Source organism: Pseudochaenichthys georgianus, unplaced genomic scaffold (genome assembly GCF_902827115.2).
Source record: "Pseudochaenichthys georgianus unplaced genomic scaffold, fPseGeo1.2 scaffold_684_arrow_ctg1, whole genome shotgun sequence".
Classification (NCBI taxonomy): domain Eukaryota; kingdom Metazoa; phylum Chordata; class Actinopteri; order Perciformes; family Channichthyidae; genus Pseudochaenichthys; species Pseudochaenichthys georgianus.
Genome location: NW_027263238.1, coordinates 15,001 through 39,000, shown reverse-complemented (window position 1 = coordinate 39,000; position 24,000 = coordinate 15,001). Strand labels below are relative to the sequence as shown.

Below are 24,000 nucleotides of genomic sequence, written 5' to 3'. Positions count from 1 at the left end.
GTCTTAAGAGTTATGGAAAGGGTCTTAAAAACATTGACTTCAGGATTCCTGCACGGGATAAATAACTTCTCAACAGTGCTCACTTCTCCTTAAACCGGGTCGATGAACACGAAGAGGTTAATCTAGCTTTTAAGTTCATATCACAAAACCCAATTTCCTCCGTGATAAATAACATCGTGGGGATTTTTTGAAATATCAACCATGAAGATGTGTGTGGTGCGTTCAGGGACCCTCAGTAACTTTGAATATATGTGTGTCGTTCAGTGTGTGGTGCGTTCAGGGACCCTCAGTAACCTCCAGCTGTTTCTGTGTGTAGTTCAGAGTGTGGTGCGTTCAGGGACACTCAGTAACTTTGAATATATGTGTGTCGTTCAGTGTGTGGTGCATTCAGGGACCCTCAGTAACCTCCAGCTGTTTCTGTGTGTAGTTCAGAGTGTGGTGCGTTCAGGGACACTCAGTAACTTTGAATATATGTGTGTCGTTCAGTGTGTGGTGCGTTCAGGGACCCTCAGTAACCTCCAGCTGTTTCTGTGTGTAGTTCAGAGTGTGGTGCGTTCAGGGACACTCAGTAACTTTGAATATATGTGTGTCGTTCAGTGTGTGGTGCGTTCAGGGACCCTCAGTAACCTCCAGCTGTTTCTGTGTGTAGTTCAGAGTGTGGTGCGTTCAGGGACACTCAGTAACTTTGAATATATGTGTGTAGTTCAGTGTGTGGTGCATTCAGGGACCCTCAGTAACCTCCAGCTGTTTCTGTGTGTAGTTCAGAGTGTGGTGCGTTCAGGGACACTCAGTAACTTTGAATATATGTGTGTGTAGTTCAGAGTGTGGTGCGTTCAGGGACACTCAGTGACTTTGAATATATGTGTGTAGTTCAGTGTGTGGTGCGTTCAGGGACCCTCAGTAACCTCCAGCTGTTTCTGTGTGTAGTTCAGAGTGTGGTGCGTTCAGGGACACTCAGTAACTTTGTTTATATGTGTGTGTAGTTCAGAGTTCAGGTTTTAAGTTCATATCAAGAGTAAAAAATAATTTATAAAAAACTGAAAATATCTTAATTAATGCCTAGATTACTTTAACTTAATTATAAAAAAGGAATTGTTAATCACTCCAGAAAGACGAACGTATAATTAAAAGCATTCTTTCTCCCTTTTTAAATGATTATCTGTCATCTGTGTCTGTAAGCTTCAAAACACAACAGTTGAGATTTCTGTGTTGTCTCCTTCTCCCTTCTCCCTGTAGGTGTTCGAGTTAGTTCTGGAGAACTTTGTGTACCCGTGGTACCGGTGAGTGTTTCCTTGTTTTCAGAGTGTTATTTGGAAGTTGTTTTAACATTCAAAGGTTTTATCGTCACATGCACATAAAGCTACAGTGTAGAAATGGACCTGAGCTCCTCCAACAATGCCACATATATCATAAAATACAAATAAAAAATAGTGCAAGAAGTCACCATACATGTAAATAGAATATGATATATACAAGGAAGCTCCATAGTTTCTCTTACAATAAAATCACTTATATCAGGGGTGTCAAACTCAAGGCCCGGGGGCCAAATCCGGCCCGCCACCTCATTGTATGTGGCCCACAAGAGCTTGCATAGAATATAATACGTTTATTATAAGGTTACGTGCCGCTTTACAGGAGCACGTTGCCCATAAACTACATGACCCACAATGCATCTCATTTTGTGAGATGCGCACTGAAGAGACTTGAAACAATTACTTTCAATTATTTGCCCTAGACTTCTGCTTTTAGACGTTAAGTTATTACCCTATCAGATAATAATCCAATGCAGAGGAAATATTGTTAAATAATACATTATATATTTATCTATGTATATTTATATAGTCTTAAAGTTACCACCGGCCCTTTGAGTGCAACCATAATTCTAATGTGGCCTGCGATGAAATTGAGTTTGACACCCCTGACTTATATATTCAGTTTCATATTTAATATCCCATCCGTCACATACTTGTGTATATTTATTACATGGCTTAGTTGAATACTCGATTCTGATTGGTCAATCCAGAACACGTGACGCGTTGTTAATCCAGAACAGACCGCTGTCATCGTTGTTAAGGACGCTCACATCTGCAGAAAGAAGTCCGGTCGATTGAGCTGTATACAGTTTGGCCGGGACAAGAAGACAGCGGAGAAGTAACGGGGCAGAAACCCTCCCTTTACGCAACGGGCCCGACACAGACATCAGAACATATCCAGTGTGCAGTTCCTTTGGCGTCAGGGCAGGATATCTACCGTACTGTTCGGACTATAAAGCGCACCGTCATATGAGCCGCAGCAGCTAACTTGTCCGTCTGTCTTGCTCTCGTTCTGTCTCTCGGTTCCACTTTTACTTTGGCGCGCTACCTGTCTCGCTCTTTTCCGGCCTCCAGCTTTTCCTGCTGGAGCCCGCCGCTTAGAGGAGGCGGGCGCGGACCGGTCCTAGAGCCCGTAGTGTTAAAGGTGGTTAATTTCACCTGTAAAATCCATAGATTTAGGAGGTCCCCTAGTGGCCGTTAGCTGTACACAAAAAATGGGGGGAAAAGTCGCGGCTTATAGTCCGAAGAGTACGGTAGATACTTTCCAAGCTTTGACAAAATGAATTGTGCTACTTTTAAAGCAAGCAGCGATGTTTTCAAATCTGTAATCAGAAAGCTCCTCAAACACGCCATCAAAGAAGTTCCTGCCGTTGCTACGTTAGTTCAAACGGTAACAACGGACTATTTTTCTTAGCGGATGCATGTCCATTTAAATTAATATTGGGAGTTGTTACTTTGTTGAGAATGTGGCCTTTTAATAAGCGGGATAATGTAAATTCATGTATATTTTCTACTTTCTTGTGTATTTCTTGTCTTTACATTCTGATTGTACGATGCCTTGTCTTTGCACGCTGCTGCAAACATTTCCCAATTTGGGATCAATAAAGTATTATTTAACTTATCTTATCTTTAACTTATCTTATGAACATCTGAGGTCACAGGCTCCTCCAACAGAACACAATAAAACAGACAAAATAGAGCAAGTAATAAAATATATAATAAAATAGAAATAGTGCAAGAATAGTCTATATAAGTAATTGGAATATTGATATATGCCTCCGTCTACGAGAACAGAATGTAAAATGTAATATTATACATTCAGACTAAATTAAATACGGTTTATTACGGTGATAACTATTTGGATGAATGAGTAGATTAAATCTCCTGCTTCCTGTTTTCAGGGACATCACGGACGACGACGCGTGTGTCGATGAACTCAGGATGACTTTTCGTTTCTTCGCCTCGGTTCTCGTCCGCCGCGCTCAGAAGGTCCGTGTCAGATTTTTTTTTTACAGAGCGAGAAAGGCTGTTAAAAAAACACATTTCTAATCATCAAAAGTCTTCAAATGTCAGATAAAGAAAGGGATGAATTCCAACAGGCCATTAGATATCATTGGTTTTATTATTAAATGTTCTTTATGGTGACATTTAATCACATCGACGGTCTGTTACTCGGCAGGTTGATGTTCCTGCGGTGTTCGCAGACAAAGTGATGAAAGCTGGAATGAAGCACATTGAAATCATTGCAAAAGCTCATAGAAAAGGTAAGAATCTGTACTGCTGTTCTATTGACCTCTGAAACGTCACAATCGACCAATCAGAATCGAGTATTCGACTAAGCCATGTAATGTTAAGTGCATTTATATTCCTTTATTTAATCACACTTCAAGCTAACCCAGTGATTACTTTACTTTCGCTTCCTATCTATATTTAATTTTCTCTTTCTTTACATTTTTGCTTTCAATTTTGTATCTTTTATTTAAATCTTTTTATCTTACTTTAACTTCTTACATGTATAAAATGTTTCTATTTATTTATCTTTCATTCTAAACTGTCACAAAACCCAATTTCCCCCGTGATAAATAACCTTTGAAAGAAGATGTGTGTGGTGCGTTCAGGGACACTCAGTAACTTTGATTATTTCTGTGTGTAGTTCAGAGTGTGATGCGTTCAGGGGCCCTCAGTAACTTTGATTATGTGTGTGTGTGTAGTTCAGAGTGTGGTGCGTTCAGGGGCCCTCAGTAACCTCCAGCTGTTTCTGTGTGTAGTTCAGAGTGTGATGCGTTCAGGAACCCTCAGTAACCCGTTTGTGTGTGTGGTTCAGAGTGTGGTGCATTCAGGGACCCTCATTAACTCTGATTATATATGTGTGTAGTTCAGAGTGTGGTGCGTTCAGGAACCCTCAGTAACCCGTGTGTGTGTGTGTGTGTGTGTGTGGTGCGTTCAGGAACCCTCAATAACTTTGATTATATGTGTGTGTAGTTCAGTGTGGTGCGTTCAGGGACCCTCAGTAACTTTGAATATATGTGTGTGTAGTTTAGAGTGTGGTGCGTTCAGGGACCCTCAGTAACTTTGATTATATGTGTGTGTAGTTCAGAGTGTGGTGCATTCAGGGACCCTCAGTAACTTTGACTATATGTGTGTGTAGTTCAGAGTGTGGTGCGTTCAGGGACCCTCGATTGTATGTGTGTGTAGTTCAGAGTGTGGTGCGTTCAGGGACCCTCAGTAACTTTGATTGTATGTGTGTGTAGTTCAGAGTGTGGAGGGTTTGCAGCAGGCGGCTCTGGATGAATTCGGCGCTGATCTCCACATCGCGCTGCGCAGCCGCAAAGACGAGCTGCTCTACCTCCGGAAACTCACAGAGATGCTGTTTCCTTACGTCATGCCGCCCAAAGCCACCGACTGCAGGTAGGACACGTGCAGCATGTGCCTGTCAGGGTAGAGAAGTGTATACAAATACTATAAGCTATACTCTTTGTGAGCGACCCCTAGTGGTCTGGGAGTATATTGGTAACATTTCACCTTTGAAATAAATAAATTCACACACATTGAAAGTCTGAACACACACATTGAAAGTCTGAACACACACACATTGAAAGTCTGAACACACACATTGAAAGTCTGAACACACACATTGAAAGTCTGAACACACACACATTGAAAGTCTGAACACACACATTGAAAGTCTGAACACACACATTGAAAGTCTGAACACACACATTGAAAGTCTGAACACACACACATTGAAAGTCTGAACACACACACATTGAAAGTCTGAACACACACATTGAAAGTCTGAACACACACATTGAAAGTCTGAACACACACATTGAAAGTCTGTACACACACATTGAAAGTCTGAACACACACATTGAAAGTCTGAACACACACATTGAAAGTCTGAACACACACATTGAAAGTCTGAACACACACATTGAAAGTCTGAACACACACATTGAAAGTCTGTACACACACACATTGGAAGTCTGAACACACACACATTGGAAGTCTGAACACACACACATTGAAAGTCTGAACACACACATTGAAAGTCTGTACACACACACATTGGAAGTCTGAACACACACACATTGAAAGTCTGAACACACACATTGAAAGTCTGAACACACACACATTGGAAGTCTGAACACACACACATTGAAAGTCTGAACACACACATTGAAAGTCTGAACACACACACATTGAAAGTCTGAACACACACATTGAAAGTCTGAACACACACATTGAAAGTCTGAACACACACATTGAAAGTCTGAACACACACACATTGAAAGTCTGAACACACACACATTGAAAGTCTGAACACACACATTGAAAGTCTGAACACACACATTGAAAGTCTGAACACACACATTGAAAGTCTGAACACACACACATTGAAAGTCTGAACACACACACATTGAAAGTCTGAACACACACATTGAAAGTCTGAACACACACATTGAAAGTCTGAACACACACATTGAAAGTCTGAACACACACATTGAAAGTCTGAACACACACACACACACAGAAAGTCTGAACACACACATTGAAAGTCTGAACACACACACATTGAAAGTCTGAACACACACGCATTGAAAGTCTGTACACACACGCATTGAAAGTCTGTACACACACACATTGAAAGTCTGAACACACACACATTGAAAGTCTGAACACACACGCATTGAAAGTCTGAACACACACGCATTGAAAGTCTGTACACACACGCATTGAAAGTCTGTACACACACACATTGAAAGTCTGTACACACACACATTGAAAGTCTGTACACACACACATTGAAAGTCTGTACACACACACACGTTGAAAGTCTGAACACACACATTGAAAGTCTGAACACACACACATTGAAAGTCTGTACACACACACATTGAAAGTCTGTACACACACATTGAAAGTCTGAACACACACATTGAAAGTCTGTACACACACATTGAAAGTCTGAACACACACATTGAAAGTCTGAACACACACATTGAAAGTCTGTACACACACACAGAAAGTCTGAACACACACACATTGAAAGTCTGTACACACACGTTGAAAGTCTGTACACACACATTGAAAGTCTGAACACACACATTGAAAGTCTGAACACACACACATTGAAAGTCTGTACACACACATTGAAAGTCTGAACACACGCATTGAAAGTCTGAACACACACATTGAAAGTCTGTACACACACACACACACACACACACACACACACACACACACACACACACATTGAAAGTCTGAACACACACATTGAAAGTCTGTACACACACACAGAAAGTCTGAACACACACATTGAAAGTCTGTACACACACACACACACACACACACACATTGAGGGTCTGTACACACACACATTGAAAGTCTTTACACACACACACACACACACACACACACACACATTGAAGGTCTGTACACACACACACACATTGAAAGTCTGAACACACACATCGCCGCCTGCAAGACGACACGAGGAGGTGGATTTTGCTTAACAGACGACCTTTAGATATCTCCTGAACGTTCTTGAACGCAGGTCTCTGTCTCTGCTGCTGCGGGAGGTGATGTCTGGATCCGTCATGCTGCCCACCATGGACTTCATGGCCGACCCGGTGAGTCGCTCAGAGTCTGAACCGATGTTAAAGTTTCCTCTGACGGAGTCACGCACTGTAGGAACTGTGTTAAACTTTAAAATAATATCATTTATTTGGTTTATTGTACCAGAAAACCCTTTAATTCAATCGACCGTTTAAGAGAATTACCGTAACTTTCGGACTATAACGGCCCGCCCACACTACAGCGTCGACAGCTCCAATCTGCCCATTCACTTTGAATGGGGTGACGTCACGTAGCCTCGCTTTTTCGCCGAACTGAATTGTGGGTAGCAGAGCGGTCCATCTCAGGCGACAGAAGTTGAACAATCAACTTCTGACGCCGGAGTAGCCAGCGCCAGCCAATCAAATCCCGTTTCCCAAAATCTGACAGCTGAAGCCGTAGCCAATCAAACCGCGTCTAAGCTGGGAGAGATATCCCGCCGTTCATTTCTATATTTCAAAAGAAGTCGGAGGAGAAACTAACTATCGCCGTAGCAACTCACCCGGTTTTGTAACCAGACCCTCTTCACCTCCCGGGATACAAACCGGAGGAGGCAGAGGCAGTGGGGGAACTGGTAGGGTTTCGCCTGTTTGGGGAGTTTATAGATATATTGCTCCCATAAAATCCCGGGGGTTTTTGCTTTGTATGTCGGGGGCGGGAGATTCATGTGATTGGTTGTTGGTCGTGTTGCTTGAATAAAATCCCCAAGCTCCAGACACGCCCAGCTCCAAGCTTTTTTGAAGCTGTAGTGTGGACGCTCCGTCAGGCGCACCTGAATATAAGCCGCAGGTGTTTTAATGTTTAATGACCGTATGTAAGGCTTCGTGCACAGAGGGGATTGTCGGGAACGAGATGGCTGTTTGAGGAAGCTCCCATTTATTAACATTTCAACAAACTAGTTGCATATTTGCAAAACGTATTCAAGTGTTACCATTTAGTGCAATAGTAGCTACAGAACATGTGCTGCGTAAACTGTACTGTATCACATAGCGTTTCACACACTTTTCAACTTTCAAACGGTGCGCTCCCAGCTGATCGACAGCAGTGGTTTCTAACCAGTGGTACGGGGACCACCGGTGGATTTCTACATGAAAACTTCCTTTGCACAAACTGTCTCGCTCTCGTAATGTCCGCCTGTCTTGCTCTCGTTCTGTCTCTCAGTTCCACTTTTACTTTGGCGCGCTACCTGTCTCTCTCTTTTCCGGCCTCCAGCTTTTCCTGCTGGAGCCCGCCGCTTAAAGGTGGCGGACGCGGACCGGTCCTAGAGCCCGTAGTGTTAAAGGTGGTTAATTTTACCTGTAAAACCCATAGATGTAGGAGGTCCCCTAGTGGCCGTTAGCGGTACACATCCATAGGTTTAGGAGGTCCCCTAGTGGCCGTTAGCGGTACACATCCATAGATTAGCCGCACCGTTATATAAGCCGCATGGGGGGAAAAGGCGCGGCTTATAGTCCGGTAGTAACTATGAAGAGCATTAGATTGTGACGGAATATTCCTCATGCTTCTTTGTTTTTAGATGAATATGAAATAGCTTCTTAATTGTGGCCAAAACTCACTTTCCACTCTGTGTTTTAAAGGTTTTTTAATATAAAATACTAAAATGTAAAGTTTGTCTTCCAGGACACTGTGAACCTCATGGTGCTGATATTCGTTGATGACACTCCAGTAAGTGAACAGAACATTTCATAAATACTGATCCTCTTACCTTACAGGTGAAGCAGGGAACAGATAATCTGCTGGAAATGTAACTTTTTAAACCAACTTGAGTGGCGGTCTCTTTTGTGTCCACGTCCTCGTGTCTTGCTTTTGGAATCATTTGAATAAAATGATGTTTTTGCTTCTCTTGTGTCTCCAGCTCGATCCGGCCACCGAGCCCCCGTCTCCACTCGTTCCTTTCTTACAGAAATACGCCGAAGTCAGCAACAAGAAGCAGTCTGTGAGTACCTCGCTTTTTAATACAGATTAAAATGAATAAATACTTCTTACTCGAGTTTCCTCTCCCCCTCCGCCACCTCACCATATGTCTGCGTCTCCTTTGTTTATCTTGTGGTTTCTGATATTAATAAAGCTTTATATTTAAAGCACGTTTCCTTCACAGGATGCAGCTCAAAGTGCTTGGACAGTTTAAAAAATATTAGCACACATGCAGGGTTTGTAAACGATGCGTACATGACCTCAAAAAGGGAAAAAGTCAAGAGAATAAATGCAATAAAATAATCCAAAAGTAAACTACAGATAACCTGTGTGTGTGTGTGTGTGTGTGTGTGTGTGTGTGTGTGTGTGTGTGTGTGTGTGTGTGTGTGTGTGTGTGTGTGTGTGTGTGTGTGTGTGTGTGTGGTGTGTGTGTGTGTGTGTGTGTGTGTGTGTGTGTGTGTGTGTGTGTGTGTGTGTGTGTGTGTGTGTGTGTGTGTGTGTGTGGACATTACTGTGAAATTGGGAGGAAATCACGACACTGATTAGGAAAAGGTTGCTAGCATATCAAAGGTGTTGTATTTCCTGTTGTCCAGCTATGATGACAACGATAAATATATCTCAGTCCAGTAACCATCAGATGAAGACCAACAGACGGGTATTCTTGCAGTGTTTCATGCAAACCCTCGCTGTTGTCTTGCAGGTGTTGAAGCTGGACCTGAAGGAGATCCGGGATCAGCAGGATCTACTTTTCCGCTTCATGAACTTCCTGAAGCAGGAAGGAGCCGTGCATGTGCTGCAGTTCTGCCTCACCGTGGGTACGTGCTTCGCTCAAAAACTAAATGACACGACAGGACGGTTGATTTTATGGACTGTTGGAATATGTCTGACTTGACTGTGGGGAAAATCTCACTGGTCACCGGCTTGAGCTTCAATATCAGGATCCATGTATGTATGATCCTCACATACAGAATAGCTTATATATCAAAGTTCTGACTTTCTCTCAAAATTCTGACTTTCTCAAAATTCTGACTTTTTCTAAAAATTCTGACTTTCTCTCAAAATCTCAAAATTCTGACTTTCTCTCAAAATCTCAAAATTCTGACTTTTTCTCAAAATTCTGACTTTCTCTCAATTCTTACTTTACTTGAATTTCTTTTCTCAAACTGTTAATAATCCCTGGTCCCCGGCTTGAGCTTGAACCTCAGGATCCACGTGTCTGTGATCCTCTCCAGAATGGAAGGAGTCATCACATACAGAGACTAGTTCCTTCACAGTGTCCTTCACATGCTGCTATCCCAGAGAGGGAGTCACTCAGTCACAAGATGGAGGATGCCGGTTCTTGTAATCATACATGTTGCTCTCATATTGGAAGAGGACATTCGGTGTTCCCCGGCACTGACCCGTGTGGTTGTTTTCCCTGCAGAGGAGTTCAACGATAAGATCCTGAGTCCTGACCTGAGCGACTCTGAGCTGCAGCGTTTGCACGGAGAGGTCGTTCACATCTACGAGACGTACTGCCTCGAGGAGAGCATCGACAAGATCAGCTTCGACCCCTTCATCGTGGACGAGATCAGGAACAGTGAGAGGCTTCGAAACTTCATACTGATTATGTCTTTCACTGTTGAAACCCTTACGGGCTTCATGTTTCTGTTGTTGTTGTTTACTGTCCTGTGTCTCTCAGTTGCTACAGGTCCGTACGGCGGCGTGGTGAAACTCTTACGTGCTTCATGTTTCTGTTGTTGTTTACTGTCCTGTGTCTCTCAGTTGCTATAGGTCCGTACGGCGGCGTGGTGAAACTCTTACGTGCTTCATGTTTCTGTTGTTGTTGTTGTTTACTGTCCTGTGTCTCTCAGTTGCTATAGGGCCGTACGGCGGCGTGGTGAAACTCTTACGTGCTTCATGTTTCTGTTGTTGTTGTTGTTGTTTACTGTCCTGTGTCTCAGTTGCTACAGGTCCGTACGGCGGCGTGGTGAAACTCTTACTTGCTTCATGTTTCTGTTGTTGTTGTTTACTGTCCTGTGTCTCTCAGTTGCTATAGGTCCGTACGGCGGCGTGGTGAAACTCTTACTTGCTTCATGTTTCTGTTGTTGTTGTTTACTGTCCTGTGTCTCTCAGTTGCTACAGGTCCGTACGGCGGCGTGGTGAAACTCTTACATGCTTCATGTTTCTGTTGTTGTTGTTGTTTACTGTCCTGTGTCTCTCAGTTGCTATAGGTCCGTACAGCGGCGTGGTGAAGCTCTTACGTGCTTCATGTTTCTGTTGTTGTTTACTGTCCTATGTCTCTCAGTTGCTATAGGTCCGTACGGCGGCGTGGTGAAACCCTTACGTGCTTCATGTTGTTGTTGTTGTTTACTGTCCTGTCTCTCAGTTGCTATAGGTCCGTACGGCGGCGTGGTGAAGCTCTTACGTGCTTCATGTTTCTGTTGTTGTTTACTGTCCTGTGTCTCTCAGTTGCTATAGGTCCGTACGGCGGCGTGGTGAAACCCTTACGTGCTTCATGTTGTTGTTGTTGTTTACTGTCCTGTCTCTCAGTTGCTATAGGTCCGTACGGCGGCGTGGTGAAACCCTTACATGCTTCATGTTGTTGTTGTTTACTGTCCTGTGTCTCTCAGTTGCTATAGGTCCGTACGGCGGCGTGGTGAAACTCTTACTTGCTTCATGTTTCTGTTGTTGTTGTTTACTGTCCTGTGTCTCTCAGTTGCTATAGGGCCGTACGGCGGCGTGGTGAAACTCTTACTTGCTTCATGTTTCTGTTGTTGTTGTTTACTGTCCTGTGTCTCTCAGTTGCTATAGGTCCGTACGGCGGCGTGGTGAAACCCTTACGGGCTTCATGTTTCTGTTGTTGTTGTTTACTGTCCTGTGTCTCTCAGTTGCTATAGGTCCGTACGGCGGCGTGGTGAAACTCTTACTTGCTTCATGTTTCTGTTGTTGTTTACTGTCCTGTGTCTCTCAGTTGCTATAGGGCCGTACGGCGGCGTGGTGAAGCTCTTACGTGCTTCATGTTGTTGTTTACTGTCCTGTGTCTCAGTTGCTATAGGTCCGTACGGCGGCGTGGTGAAACTCTTACTTGCTTCATGTTTCTGTTGTTGTTGTTGTTTACTGTCCTGTGTCTCTCAGTTGCTATAGGTCCGTACGGCGGCGTGGTGAAACTCTTACTTGCTTCATGTTTCTGTTGTTGTTGTTTACTGTCCTGTGTCTCTCAGTTGCTATAGGGCCGTACGGCGGCGTGGTGAAACCCTTACATGCTTCATGTTGTTGTTGTTTACTGTCCTGTGTCTCTCAGTTGCTATAGGTCCGTACAGCGGCGTGGTGAAACCCTTACGTGCTTCATGTTTCTGTTGTTGTTGTTTACTGTCCTGTGTCTCTCAGTTGCTATAGGTCCGTACGGCGGCGTGGTGAAGCTCTTACGTGCTTCATGTTGTTGTTGTTGTTGTTTACTGTCCTGTGTCTCAGTTGCTATAGGTCCGTACGGCGGCGTGGTGAAGCCCTTACGTGCTTCATGTTGTTGTTGTTTACTGTCCTGTGTCTCAGTTGCTATAGGTCCGTACGGCGGCGTGGTGAAGCCCTTACGTGCTTCATGTTGTTGTTGTTTACTGTCCTGTGTCTCTCAGTTGCTATAGGTCCGTACGGCGGCGTGGTGAAGCTCTTACGTGCTTCATGTTTCTGTTGTTGTTTACTGTCCTGTGTCTCTCAGTTGCTATAGGTCCGTACGGCGGCGTGGTGAAACTCTTACGTGCTTCATGATTCTGTTGTTGTTGTTGTTGTTTACTGTCCTGTGTCTCTCAGTTGCTATAGGTCCGTACGGCGGCTTGGTGAAGCTCTTACGTGCTTCATGTTTCTGTTGTTGTTTACTGTCCTGTGTCTCTCAGTTGCTATAGGTCCGTACGGCGGCGTGGTGAAACTCTTACTTGCTTCATGTTTCTGTTGTTGTTTACTGTCCTGTGTCTCTCAGTTGCTATAGGTCCGTACGGCGGCGTGGTGAAACCCTTACATGCTTCATGTTGTTGTTGTTTACTGTCCTGTGTCTCTCAGTTGCTATAGGTCCGTACGGCGGCGTGGTGAAGCTCTTACGTGCTTCATGTTGTTGTTGTTTACTGTCCTGTGTCTCAGTTGCTATAGGTCCGTACGGCGGCGTGGTGAAGCCCTTACGTGCTTCATGTTGTTGTTGTTTACTGTCCTGTGTCTCAGTTGCTATAGGGCCGTACGGCGGCGTGGTGAAACCCTTACATGCTTCATGTTGTTGTTGTTTACTGTCCTGTGTCTCAGTTGCTATAGGTCCGTACGGCGGCGTGGTGAAGCCCTTACGTGCTTCATGTTGTTGTTGTTTACTGTCCTGTGTCTCTCAGTTGCTATAGGTCTGTACGGCGGCGTGGTGAAACTCTTACGTGCTTCATGTTTCTGTTGTTGTTTACTGTCCTGTGTCTCTCAGTTGCTATAGGTCCGTACGGCGGCGTGGTGAAACCCTTACGTGCTTCATGTTGTTGTTGTTGTTTACTGTCCTGTGTCTCTCAGTTGCTATAGGGCCGTACGGCGGCGTGGTGAAACCCTTACGTGCTTCATGTTGTTGTTGTTGTTTACTGTCCTGTGTCTCAGTTGCTATAGGTCCGTACGGCGGCGTGGTGAAACCCTTACGTGCTTCATGTTGTTGTTGTTTACTGTCCTGTGTCTCAGTTGCTATAGGTCCGTACGGCGGCGTGGTGAAACTCTTACTTGCTTCATGTTTCTGTTGTTGTTGTTGTTTACTGTCCTGTGTCTCTCAGTTGCTATAGGGCCGTACGGCGGCGTGGTGAAACTCTTACATGCTTCATGTTTCTGTTGTTGTTGTTTACTGTCCTGTGTCTCTCAGTTGCTATAGGGCCGTACGGCGGCGTGGTGAAACTCTTACTTGCTTCATGTTTCTGTTGTTGTTGTTTACTGTCCTGTCTCTCAGTTGCTATAGGTCCGTACGGCGGCGTGGTGAAACCCTTACATGCTTCATGTTGTTGTTGTTTACTGTCCTGTGTCTCTCAGTTGCTATAGGTCCGTACGGCGGCGTGGTGAAACTCTTACTTGCTTCATGTTTCTGTTGTTGTTGTTTACTGTCCTGTGTCTCTCAGTTGCTATAGGGCCGTACGGCGGCGTGGTGAAACTCTTACTTGCTTCATGTTTTCTGTTGTTGTTGTTTACTGTCCTGTGTCTCTCAGTTGCTATAGGGCCGTACGGCGGCGTGGTGAAACTCTTACTTGCTTCATGTTTCTGTTGTTGTTTACTGTCCTGTGTCTCTCAGTTGCTATAGGGCCGTACGGCGGCGTGGTGAAGCTCCAGACGATGCACTGCCTGTTTGAAGCGTACGAACACGTGCTGTCTCTGCTGGAGAGAGTCTTCACCCCCATGTTCTGCCACAGTGACGAGGTGACCGCTCTTTGTTAGCATGTGTTTCAGCCACTTCCATATGGTTTGAATATCTGCAAATAACTTTAGAGTAAATGCTCACGAGGGAAGTCACGGTGCTGTACGGGTTCGGTACAACAACAAAAAGTCCCAAATGCATAATTCCAGGTTTGTTGTTATTTACTTTTGAACAGTAGCGCAAGTTTCAGTTTCAAAATAAGGAACTCTGACATTTTGAATAATTAACTTTATTAAACAGCTAAAAACAAACGCACTCAGGTGGCCATAGTATCTATAATGCTGATGTCAAACTAAAAGGTTTCATCAAGCTGTAAAACTAAAAAGAATGTCTTGAAAATATTACATCATAAATAATAAGAAAGTGTTTTCAAGAGCGCAAAGCCGTTTAAAAACATATGCCAAAAGCTTCCGTTATTTATTTTGGTCTCTCGGCTCTCATGTCTCTTGGCTTCTTAAAAACAGCGGGATCAGCTGCTGTCTTTCGCCGGGCTCCGGGTGATGCCTTCTGATGTGATGTAGCATGTTTGGCGTGTGTTGCCATTAGCATACCGCACCGCTGTAGAGCAACGCCGACACACCGTCCTCGTCCGATCCACCACTCGCACTTCATCGTTACTGTAGTCCACAGGGAACCCGAAATGTTCCCACAGAGCTGATTTAAAAGAAGCAGGTGGGTTCTAGCTCCTGTGTGGTATCTGAACTCATACTAACTTTTCTTCTTCTTGTATTTAGTTCGTTTTGTTGTTGTTTCTTCTTCTTCATTTGTTGTTTAAGGGCGGCTGGCAAACAGCTTTTAGGCGCAATACCGCCCCCTGGAGTATAAATAGTGTAGTGGATACTGCCCTGAATGAGACTTTTTTCCCACTCGTAAAAAAAAGGCATATTCGTCCGAACTGTGAGGGGACGGGACGAATACGGATACCGTTACACCCCTAATGTACACATCTATTTGTTTGTCTGAATAACACTTGGATTTAAAGCTCACCTATTCTGCAAGATCCACTTCTTCATGTCTGTTCTCCATCAACATGTGTCCCCTCTTCTTCACGTCTCTTCTCCATCAACATGTGTCCCCTCTTCTTCACGTCTCTTCTCCATCAACATGTGTCCCCTCTTCTTCACGTCTCTTCTCCATCAACATGTGTCCCCTCTACATCAACATGTGTCCCCTCTTCTTCGTGTCTCTTCTACATCAACATGTGTCCCCTCTTCTTCATGTCTATTCTACATCAACATGTGTCCCCTCTTCTTCATGTCTCTTCTACATCAACATGTGTCCCCTCTACATCAACATGTGTCCCCTCTTCTTCATGTCTATTCTACATCAACATGTGTCCCCTCTACATCAACATGTGTCCCCTCTTCTTCATGTCTCTTCCACATCAACATGTGTCCCCTCTTCTTCATGTCTCTTCTACATCAACATGTGTCCCCTCTTCTTCATGTCTCTTCCACATCAACATGTGTCCCCTCTTCTTCATGTCTCTTCCACATCAACATGTGTCCCCTCTTCTTCACGTCTCTTCTACATCAACATGTGTCCCCTCTTCTCCATCTCTCTTCTACATCAACATGTGTCCCCTCTTCTTCATGTCTCTCCTACATCAACATGTGTCCCCTCTTCTCCATGTCTCTTCTACATCAACATGTGTCCCCTCTTCTCCCATGTCTCTTCTACATCAACATGTGTCCCCTCTTCTTCATGTCTCTTCCACATCAACATGTGTCCCCTCTTCTTCATGTCTCTTCTACATCAACATGTGTCCCCTCTTCTTCATGTCTCTTCCACATCAACATGTGTCCCCTCTTCTTCATGTCTCTTCCACATCAACATGTGTCCCCTCTTCTTCACGTCTCTTCTACATCAACATGTGTCCCCTCTTCTCCATCTCTCTTCTACATCAACATGTGTCCCCTCTTCTTCATGTCTCTTCTACATCAACATGTGTCCCCTCTTCTTCATGTCTCTCCTACATCAACATGTGTCCCCTCTTCTTCACGTCTCTTCTACATCAACATGTGTCCCCTCTTCTCCATCTCTCTTCTACATCAACATGTGTCCCCTCTTCTTCATGTCTCTTCTACATCAACATGTGTCCCCTCTTCTTCATGTCTCTTCTACATCAACATGTGTCCCCTCTTCCTCATGTCTCTTCTACATCAACACGTGTCCCCTCTTCTTCATGTCTCTTCTACATCAACATGTGTCCCCTCTTCTTCATGTCTCTTCTACATCAACATGTGTCCCCTCTTCTTCATGTCTCTCCTACATCAACATGTGTCCCCTCTTCTCCATGTCTCTTCTACATCAACATGTGTCCCCTCTTCTTCATGTCTCTTCTACATCAACATGTGTCCCCTCTTCTTCATGTCTCTTCTACATCAACATGTGTCCCCTCTTCTTCACGTCTCTTCTACATCACCATGTGTCCCCTCTTTTCCATGTCTCTTCTACATCAACATGTGTCCCCTCTTCTCCACGTCTCTTCTACATCAGCATGTGTCCCCTCTTCTTCACGTCTCTTCTACATCAGCATGTGTCCCCTCTTCTTCATGTCTCTTCTACATCAACATGTGTCCCCTCTGTGGAAAGAGACTCTGAAAGTTTCAGGAACAAAGATTCTCTCTTTTTGATCCATTTCTATAAAAACCTGTCTGAAAATGAGCTGATCAGATTTTGGCCACTTTGTGATGTCATCACGATGTTTTGTCTTGAGTAACCATCAACCAATCAGCAACCATCTTAACCTCCCCCCCCCACTTTATCACCTGAATCTCCTCCTAGAGCACCATTGTGTTGTTTTAAACCAATCATCTCTCAGGGGGGCGTGGCCACCAGCTGCTCATTAGCATTTAAAGCTACAGACACAGAATCAGCACTTTGGGAACAGAGAAATCAAAGCAACTGATCGTATTGTAAGATGTGTTGCTTTATTATTAATGAAACTCTTACTTGGGTAAGGTATTGGCGTGTGTTTGAAGCTTCAACTGGTATATTAATTGTTGTTTATTTGTGTGTGTTCAGTACTTCAGACACCTGCTGAGGGGAGCCGAGTCTCCAACCAGGAACTCCAGAATCAGCCGGTTGGTGTAATCATTTATATTCACATGTTAGCTGTTGATGCATGTTTCACAGGGAGTGGCAAAGAGAAGGAGGAATGAGGAAAGGTTATAATGAAAATACCAACTTTTATTAACCGATAATGATTTCCGCAGTGACTCGATATCTTGTTAGAAATAGTGAAAAATTATGATTTGTGTTTCCAAATGTCTACGTAACTTTAGATACTTAGTTCTGTGTCATAGAGGGGTTAGGAAACGTGGAGATATTCAAATTTAAGAAGCTGGAAACATCGAATTAGCATAAATGAAAAAAATGAAACCGTTCCAAAACAGTAGTCAAAAAAAGTCAGCCATTTATTAATAGTTTAAGGATTACATTGTGCAGCTCTTATTGACGTGATATCAACACCACACATATTGAAACTAGGCTGGCCAGGTGTCCCGCTTTGTGCATATTTATCATTTCCCCCGTGTCCCACAAACTGAGACGATGTCCCGCATTTGATCACCTCGTCCACCTCGAAACCATCAAGTGAACTGGGTTTATCACAGCAAACATTAGGTGGATGTAATAACAGCCTAATTATTTAATATAGGTTTATCGGTAATACTTTATATTAAGGTCCACACATTCACCATCACCTAGTTGTTAATTAGCATGCATATTAGCAGCATATAGGCTCTTTGTTGGTCATTATAAAACACTGATTAATGCCTTATTCTACATGACCATATTCTACAAGTACTAGGTCATTAGTTGAGAGTTTTTCCTCAATAACCCTCTAATGGAGTGTTTCTCAAACTTTTTCATACCAAGGACTTGACCAATAAAAAAACACTCGCGGACCACCTAACTCCACAAATATCAAAAAACACATCGTTTTTATAGAACAGATTACAAATCGCCTGAAAATGGTACAGACAAGTGGCAACATGTGTGATGAAGGTGTTGCACTGGGCTATATCATGCAATCGAAAGTAAAACTTAAGCTCGCTCCATTGCGGAGATATTCCAGCGAGAGTGCGGAAAACTGAAATTGATTAATTAATTTCAAATGTGAAATGTTACCAATATACTCACGGACCACTAGGGGGTGCTCACGGACCACACTTTGAGAAGCACTGATCTAATGAGTGCTTATTTATTGCAAGTAAGGACGTTGTTGTACGTGAGTTATGGTCTTAATATGCTCTGCTCAATAAGGGCCTAATAAGGCAGCAGTCCCACAAGAATAGTAATTGTCCCATAATAACACCGAACAAATATATTCTTGTTCATAAAGAATAAGCTAGTAGTCTGTGTCTAATATGTGAATGAACAACGAGTTGATGGTGAATAAGTGTACCTTAACATAAAGTGCTACCGGTTTATCAAAGAGTCCAGTAGTGAGAACTGTCCTCTGAACACACACACAGTTTGAAGGTGTTTTATCCAAACTGTGGTCATAAGCTGCCTTTGCATCTTGTTCCAGAAATAGCTTCGGTTGTGACGAGAGTCGGTGAGTAAATGTTCTGCATGTTTCACTGCTGAAAGCTGCTCAGAGCGATGCATGCACAGTGATGCAAATTAGTCGCTTTTCGGCGCCTCCCGCTTTTTTAACGCTGATTTGGGTGACTTGTGTAATTCGTGGAGAACCGAAGAGTTCTCGTTTTTTGGGGTGGGGGGGGTTGGAGTCCGTCAGTCGGACTGACAGACAGACAACTTCTCACTTCAAAAAAGAAGAAGAAATCGAGACCGCAAAATAGTTAAACAAGCTAGTGTCTGTTTTTCCTGGCCAAGGACAGGTTCCTTGAACACAACACGAGCGTAAAGTGTCTTCACGTGGTTATGTCTCGTCTGAAAGGAGTGTAGACGAGAGCAGGGGTTCTCAAACGTTGCCATGCCAAGGACCCCCATATAGCATTATCCTCTGGCGGCGATTCTGATTGGCTTGAAGGGCGGTCGTGTGATTCAAAAATATGAAAAGATTGGCATCAAAAGACACAAAGATTGATAGATATGCAGTTATTAATAACATCTAAAAAATGTTTTAAAAAATTCAACTTTAAAAAAAAAAAAATCCTGTTTCCCTCAAACTTTGAGTGACCCCCCTGGCGGCCCCCCGGGGGGTCGGGGCCCCCACTTTGAAAAACACTGGACTAGAGTGCTGACGGAGAGCACCGGAACGCCGCTCCAGCCCTTAAAATATTGCAGTACCCATAAGGAGCCGTACACATGCCGCAGTGTTTGCGTGGCTGTGTCTTGAGTTGTAAGCACAGTGGCGATCTGTTGTTATTAGCATCTGGTTAGCTAGCTATGCTAACGGATTTAAAGAGCTTTTCTACAACCAGGTGGAAGAGAGCTCTCTCCTGAGAGGCTCAAATAGCCTCAGCTCAGTGAGGTTAAGGCACACCTTGATATGATCAATATAGTTATTAATGAGGCTAAATGAAAAACAGGTATAAAATACTATATGACAGCAACAAAAAAGTTGTTAAAAATAACAAGAATAGAGTTTAAAAGGGGAGTGATTTGTAAAATATCCAAAAAGAAAATCTGCTTCCAGTTCTGTTTCATTTGGTGCTGAGAGATGTTTCCATAGATCTCTTCATGTTGCTCTCAAAGTGCACCAGATTGAAGCTTTTAACTTCAATATTTTAAAAAACATCTTCCCGAGGGTGCATGCCCCCGGACCCCCTAGAGGAGGTTAGGCCCCCCCCACTTAAATCATGTTCACATGGATAGGAAACTAAATACATTTGCACACATCTTGTGTCCATATCTTTCTGTTTGGTGGTCATGCCACACCGTGCACGTGCATGCGCGAGTCATGGTCAGATATCGGGATTAAGAGGTTGCTTTTTCTTTGCACAGAATGAAAGAAAGAAGAAATGAATGGGCTGTGATTTTAGTTTTTTTAAGCAGAGGTTGAGTTCAATCATTTGTACGGCCCTCGGAGGATGTTCCCCCCCCCTGCTGTACATAATAATAAAAACCCTTGATTTGTAACTTTACATCTCTGTCTCGTATTGATCTGAGTATAAAGAATAGCAGTTAATTGAAGCATTATAGCACAGGCCTTTTTTTCTCTGCTTCGAACGCATACATGTTCTGCTTCGCATTCGAATGTATTCTTTTTTATATTCCGCTGTAGATTTTTAACACATTTTAACATCTGGAGACACGGCTGAGCTTAGTGCTTGTTCATATGTCACGCTATTGCACTTTTGTTTTAACCTCACGTTTGAGTTAAATAATGCATCTCTGAACCACGTGGGTTTTAAAAAGTCCTCACGGGAGTCAATGTGGCAAAAATATGTAGTCAAAATGATGTGAAGATGTCTGTTTATATAATTCTGTATTGTTTACATTGTGTTAGAAGCTAGATTATACACCTGAACATCAGCTGGAGAGGACTCTTTAAAGTAGAGACACTACATACTGATATACACCTGAACATCAGCAGGAGAGGACTCTTTAAAGTAGAGACACTACATACTGATATACACCTGAACATCAGCAGGAGAGGACTCTTTAAAGTAGAGACACTACATACTGATATACACCTGAACATCAGCAGGAGAGGACTCTTTAAAGTAGAGACACTACATACTGATATACACCTGAACATCAGCAGGAGATGACTCTTTAAAGTAGAGACACTACATACTGATATACACCTGAACATCAGCAGGAGAGGACTCTTTAAAGTAGAGACACTACATACTGATATACACCTGAACATCAGCAGGAGGACTCTTTAAAGTAGAGACACTACATACTGATATACACCTGAACATCAGCAGGAGAGGACTCTTTAAAGTAGAGACACTACATACTGATATACACCTGAACATCAGCAGGAGAGGACTCTTTAAAGTAGAGACGCTACATACTGATATACACCTGAACATCAGCAGGAGGACTCTTTAAAGTAGAGACACTACATACTGATATACACCTGAACATCAGCAGGAGAGGACTCTTTAAAGTAGAGACACTACATACTGATATACACCTGAACATCAGCAGGAGAGGACTCTTTAAAGTAGAGACACTACATACTGATATACACCTGAACATCAGCTGGAGAGGACTCTTTAAAGTAGAGACACTACATACTGATATACACCTGAACATCAGCAGGAGAGGACTCTTTAAAGTAGAGACACTACACACTGATATACACCTGAACATCAGCAGGAGAGAACTCTTTAAAGTAGAGACACTACATACTGATATACACCTGAACATCAGTAGGAGAGGACTCTTTAAAGTAGAGACACTACATACTGATATACACCTGAACACCAGCAGGATAGGACTCTTTAAAGTAGAGACACTACATACTGATATACACCTGAACATCAGCAGGAGAGGACTCTTTAAAGTAGAGACGCTACATACTGATATACACCTGAACATCAGCAGGAGGACTCTTTAAAGTAGAGACACTACATACTGATATACACCTGAACATCAGCAGGAGAGGACTCTTTAAAGTAGAGACACTACATACTGATATACACCTGAACATCAGCAGGAGAGGACTCTTTAAAGTAGAGACGCTACATACTGATATACACCTGAACATCAGCAGGAGGACTCTTTAAAGTAGAAACACTACATACTGATATACACCTGAACACCAGCAGGATAGGACTCTTTAAAGTAGAGACACTACATACTGATATACACCTGAACATCAGCAGGAGAGGACTCTTTAAAGTAGAGACACTACATACTGATATACACCTGAACACCAGCAGGATAGGACTCTTTAAAGTAGAGACACTACATACTGATATACACCTGAACATCAGCAGGAGAGGACTCTTTAAAGTAGAGACACTACATACTGATATACACCTGAACATCAGCAGGATAGGACTCTTTAAAGTAGAGACACTACATACTGATATACACCTGAACATCAGCAGGAGAGGACTCTTTAAAGTAGAGACACTACATACTGATATACACCTGAACATCAGCAGGATAGGACTCTTTAAAGTAGAGACACTACATACTGATATACACCTGAACATCAGCAGGAGAGGACTCTTTAAAGTAGAGACACTACATACTGACATACACCTGAACATCAGCAGGAGAGGACTCTTTAAAGTAGAGACACTACGTACTGATATACACCTGAACATCAGCAGGAGAGGACTCTTTAAAGTAGAGACACTACATACTGATATACACCTGAACATCAGCAGGAGAGGACTCTTTAAAGTAGAGACACTCCATACTGATATACACCTGAACATCAGCAGGAGAGGACTCTTTAAAGTAGAGACACTACATACTGATATACACCTGAACATCAGCAGGAGAGGACTCTTTAAAGTAGAGACACTACACACTGATATACACCTGAACATCAGCAGGAGAGGACTCTTTAAAGTGAGTCATTTTCTCTGTTCTCTGTAGAAACATGTCGAAGCGAGGCGAGTCGTTTGGGATCAGCAGGATCGGCAGTAAAATAAAAGGTGTGTTTAGAAACACGACGATGGAGGGAGCGATGTTGCCGCCCTGCAACATGAACGATATGGACGAAGACATGGTGAGCGTTTCACTTCTTCTTCCTAATTCAAAGATCTCTGTCTGTACCCGAGCACAGCTTTCTCTGAGGAGGAGGAAGACGCTCACTTCAACACCCTCAAGTGAATTCATGGAAAGGAAATAGGAAAGTATTTTAGATGTTGTCTACTTGTGTCTCCTTGCAGGTGGAGGAGGCGACAGTGGTGATGGAGGACGACTCCCCCGCGGAGCCTCCCTGCTCAGCTGGGTCTCTGAGGAACCTTTCCTTCTGGAGCATCGGCATCCCGTACATCGACCTCTGTGACGACGACAACAAGAGAGACAAGTTCCCCGTGTTCTACATCGATGTGGAGAGAAACGACAGGAAGGAAGGTAACAAAGTCCCCCGTCAGCGAGGTCACATGGGCGTAGATTTAGATGTGATGAGGGTGATGAAACGAAAGTTCAAAATACTGTTAACTCCGGGGTAATAAGCCTGCCATGAAAGCCCACCGTTTACTTTCAAAATAAAAGCCCCATAAAGTATCTGTATACTTAAAGCAAGCTCCAGGAGAGGCTTGTTTTTCAAAATAAAAGCACCAGTAAGTAACTATACTTAAAGCAAGCTCCAGGAGAGGCTTGTTTTTCAAAATAAAAGCGCCAGTAAGTAACTGTATACTTAAAGCAAGATCCAGGAGAGGCTTGTTTTTCAAAATAAAATCGCCAGTAAGTAACTATACTTAAAGCAAGCTCCAGGAGAGGCTTGTTTTTCAAAATAAAAGTACCAGTAAGTAACTGTATACTTAAAGCAAGCTCCAGGAGAGGCTTGTTTTTCAAAATAAAAGTACCAGTAAGTAACTGTATACTTAAAGCAAGCTTCAGGAGAGGCTTGTTTTTCAAAATAAAATCGCCAGTAAGTATCTGTATACCTAAAGCAAGCTCCAGGAGAGGCTTGTTTTTCAAAATAAAATCGCCAGTAAGTAACTATACTTAAAGCAAGCTCCAGGAGAGGCTTCTTTTTCAAAATAAAAGTACCAGTAAGTAACTGTATACTTAAAGCAAGCTCCAGGAGAGGCTTGTTTTTCAAAATAAAAGTACCAGTAAGTAACTGTATACTTAAAAGCAGGCTCCAGGAGAGGCTTGTTTTTCAAAGTAAAAGCGCCAGTAAGTAACTAAACTTAAAGCAAGCTCCAG

At 43.2% G+C, this 24,000-nt stretch overlaps 1 protein-coding gene across 2 annotated transcripts in view; it reads left to right on the top strand.

Moving 5' to 3' along the window:
* The window catches only part of LOC117443824 (sorting nexin-14-like), a 41,599-nt gene that overhangs the window by 5,718 nt on the left and 11,881 nt on the right, over positions 1-24,000 (top strand). The window contains exons 6-19 of one of the 2 annotated variants that reach the window (XM_034079656.2): positions 1,237-1,280; positions 3,215-3,302; positions 3,493-3,577; positions 4,565-4,721; positions 6,871-6,946; positions 8,550-8,594; positions 8,785-8,865; positions 9,544-9,658; positions 10,267-10,422; positions 14,110-14,234; positions 17,260-17,318; positions 18,770-18,796; positions 22,717-22,849; positions 23,013-23,199. In XM_034079656.2, coding sequence (XP_033935547.1) covers positions 1,237-1,280; positions 3,215-3,302; positions 3,493-3,577; positions 4,565-4,721; positions 6,871-6,946; positions 8,550-8,594; positions 8,785-8,865; positions 9,544-9,658; positions 10,267-10,422; positions 14,110-14,234; positions 17,260-17,318; positions 18,770-18,796; positions 22,717-22,849; positions 23,013-23,199 — 1,378 coding nt within the window. The remainder of the gene's footprint in view (positions 1-1,236; positions 1,281-3,214; positions 3,303-3,492; positions 3,578-4,564; positions 4,722-6,870; positions 6,947-8,549; positions 8,595-8,784; positions 8,866-9,543; positions 9,659-10,266; positions 10,423-14,109; positions 14,235-17,259; positions 17,319-18,769; positions 18,797-22,716; positions 22,850-23,012; positions 23,200-24,000) is intronic. The other variant, XM_034079657.2, reaches the window with a different exon arrangement.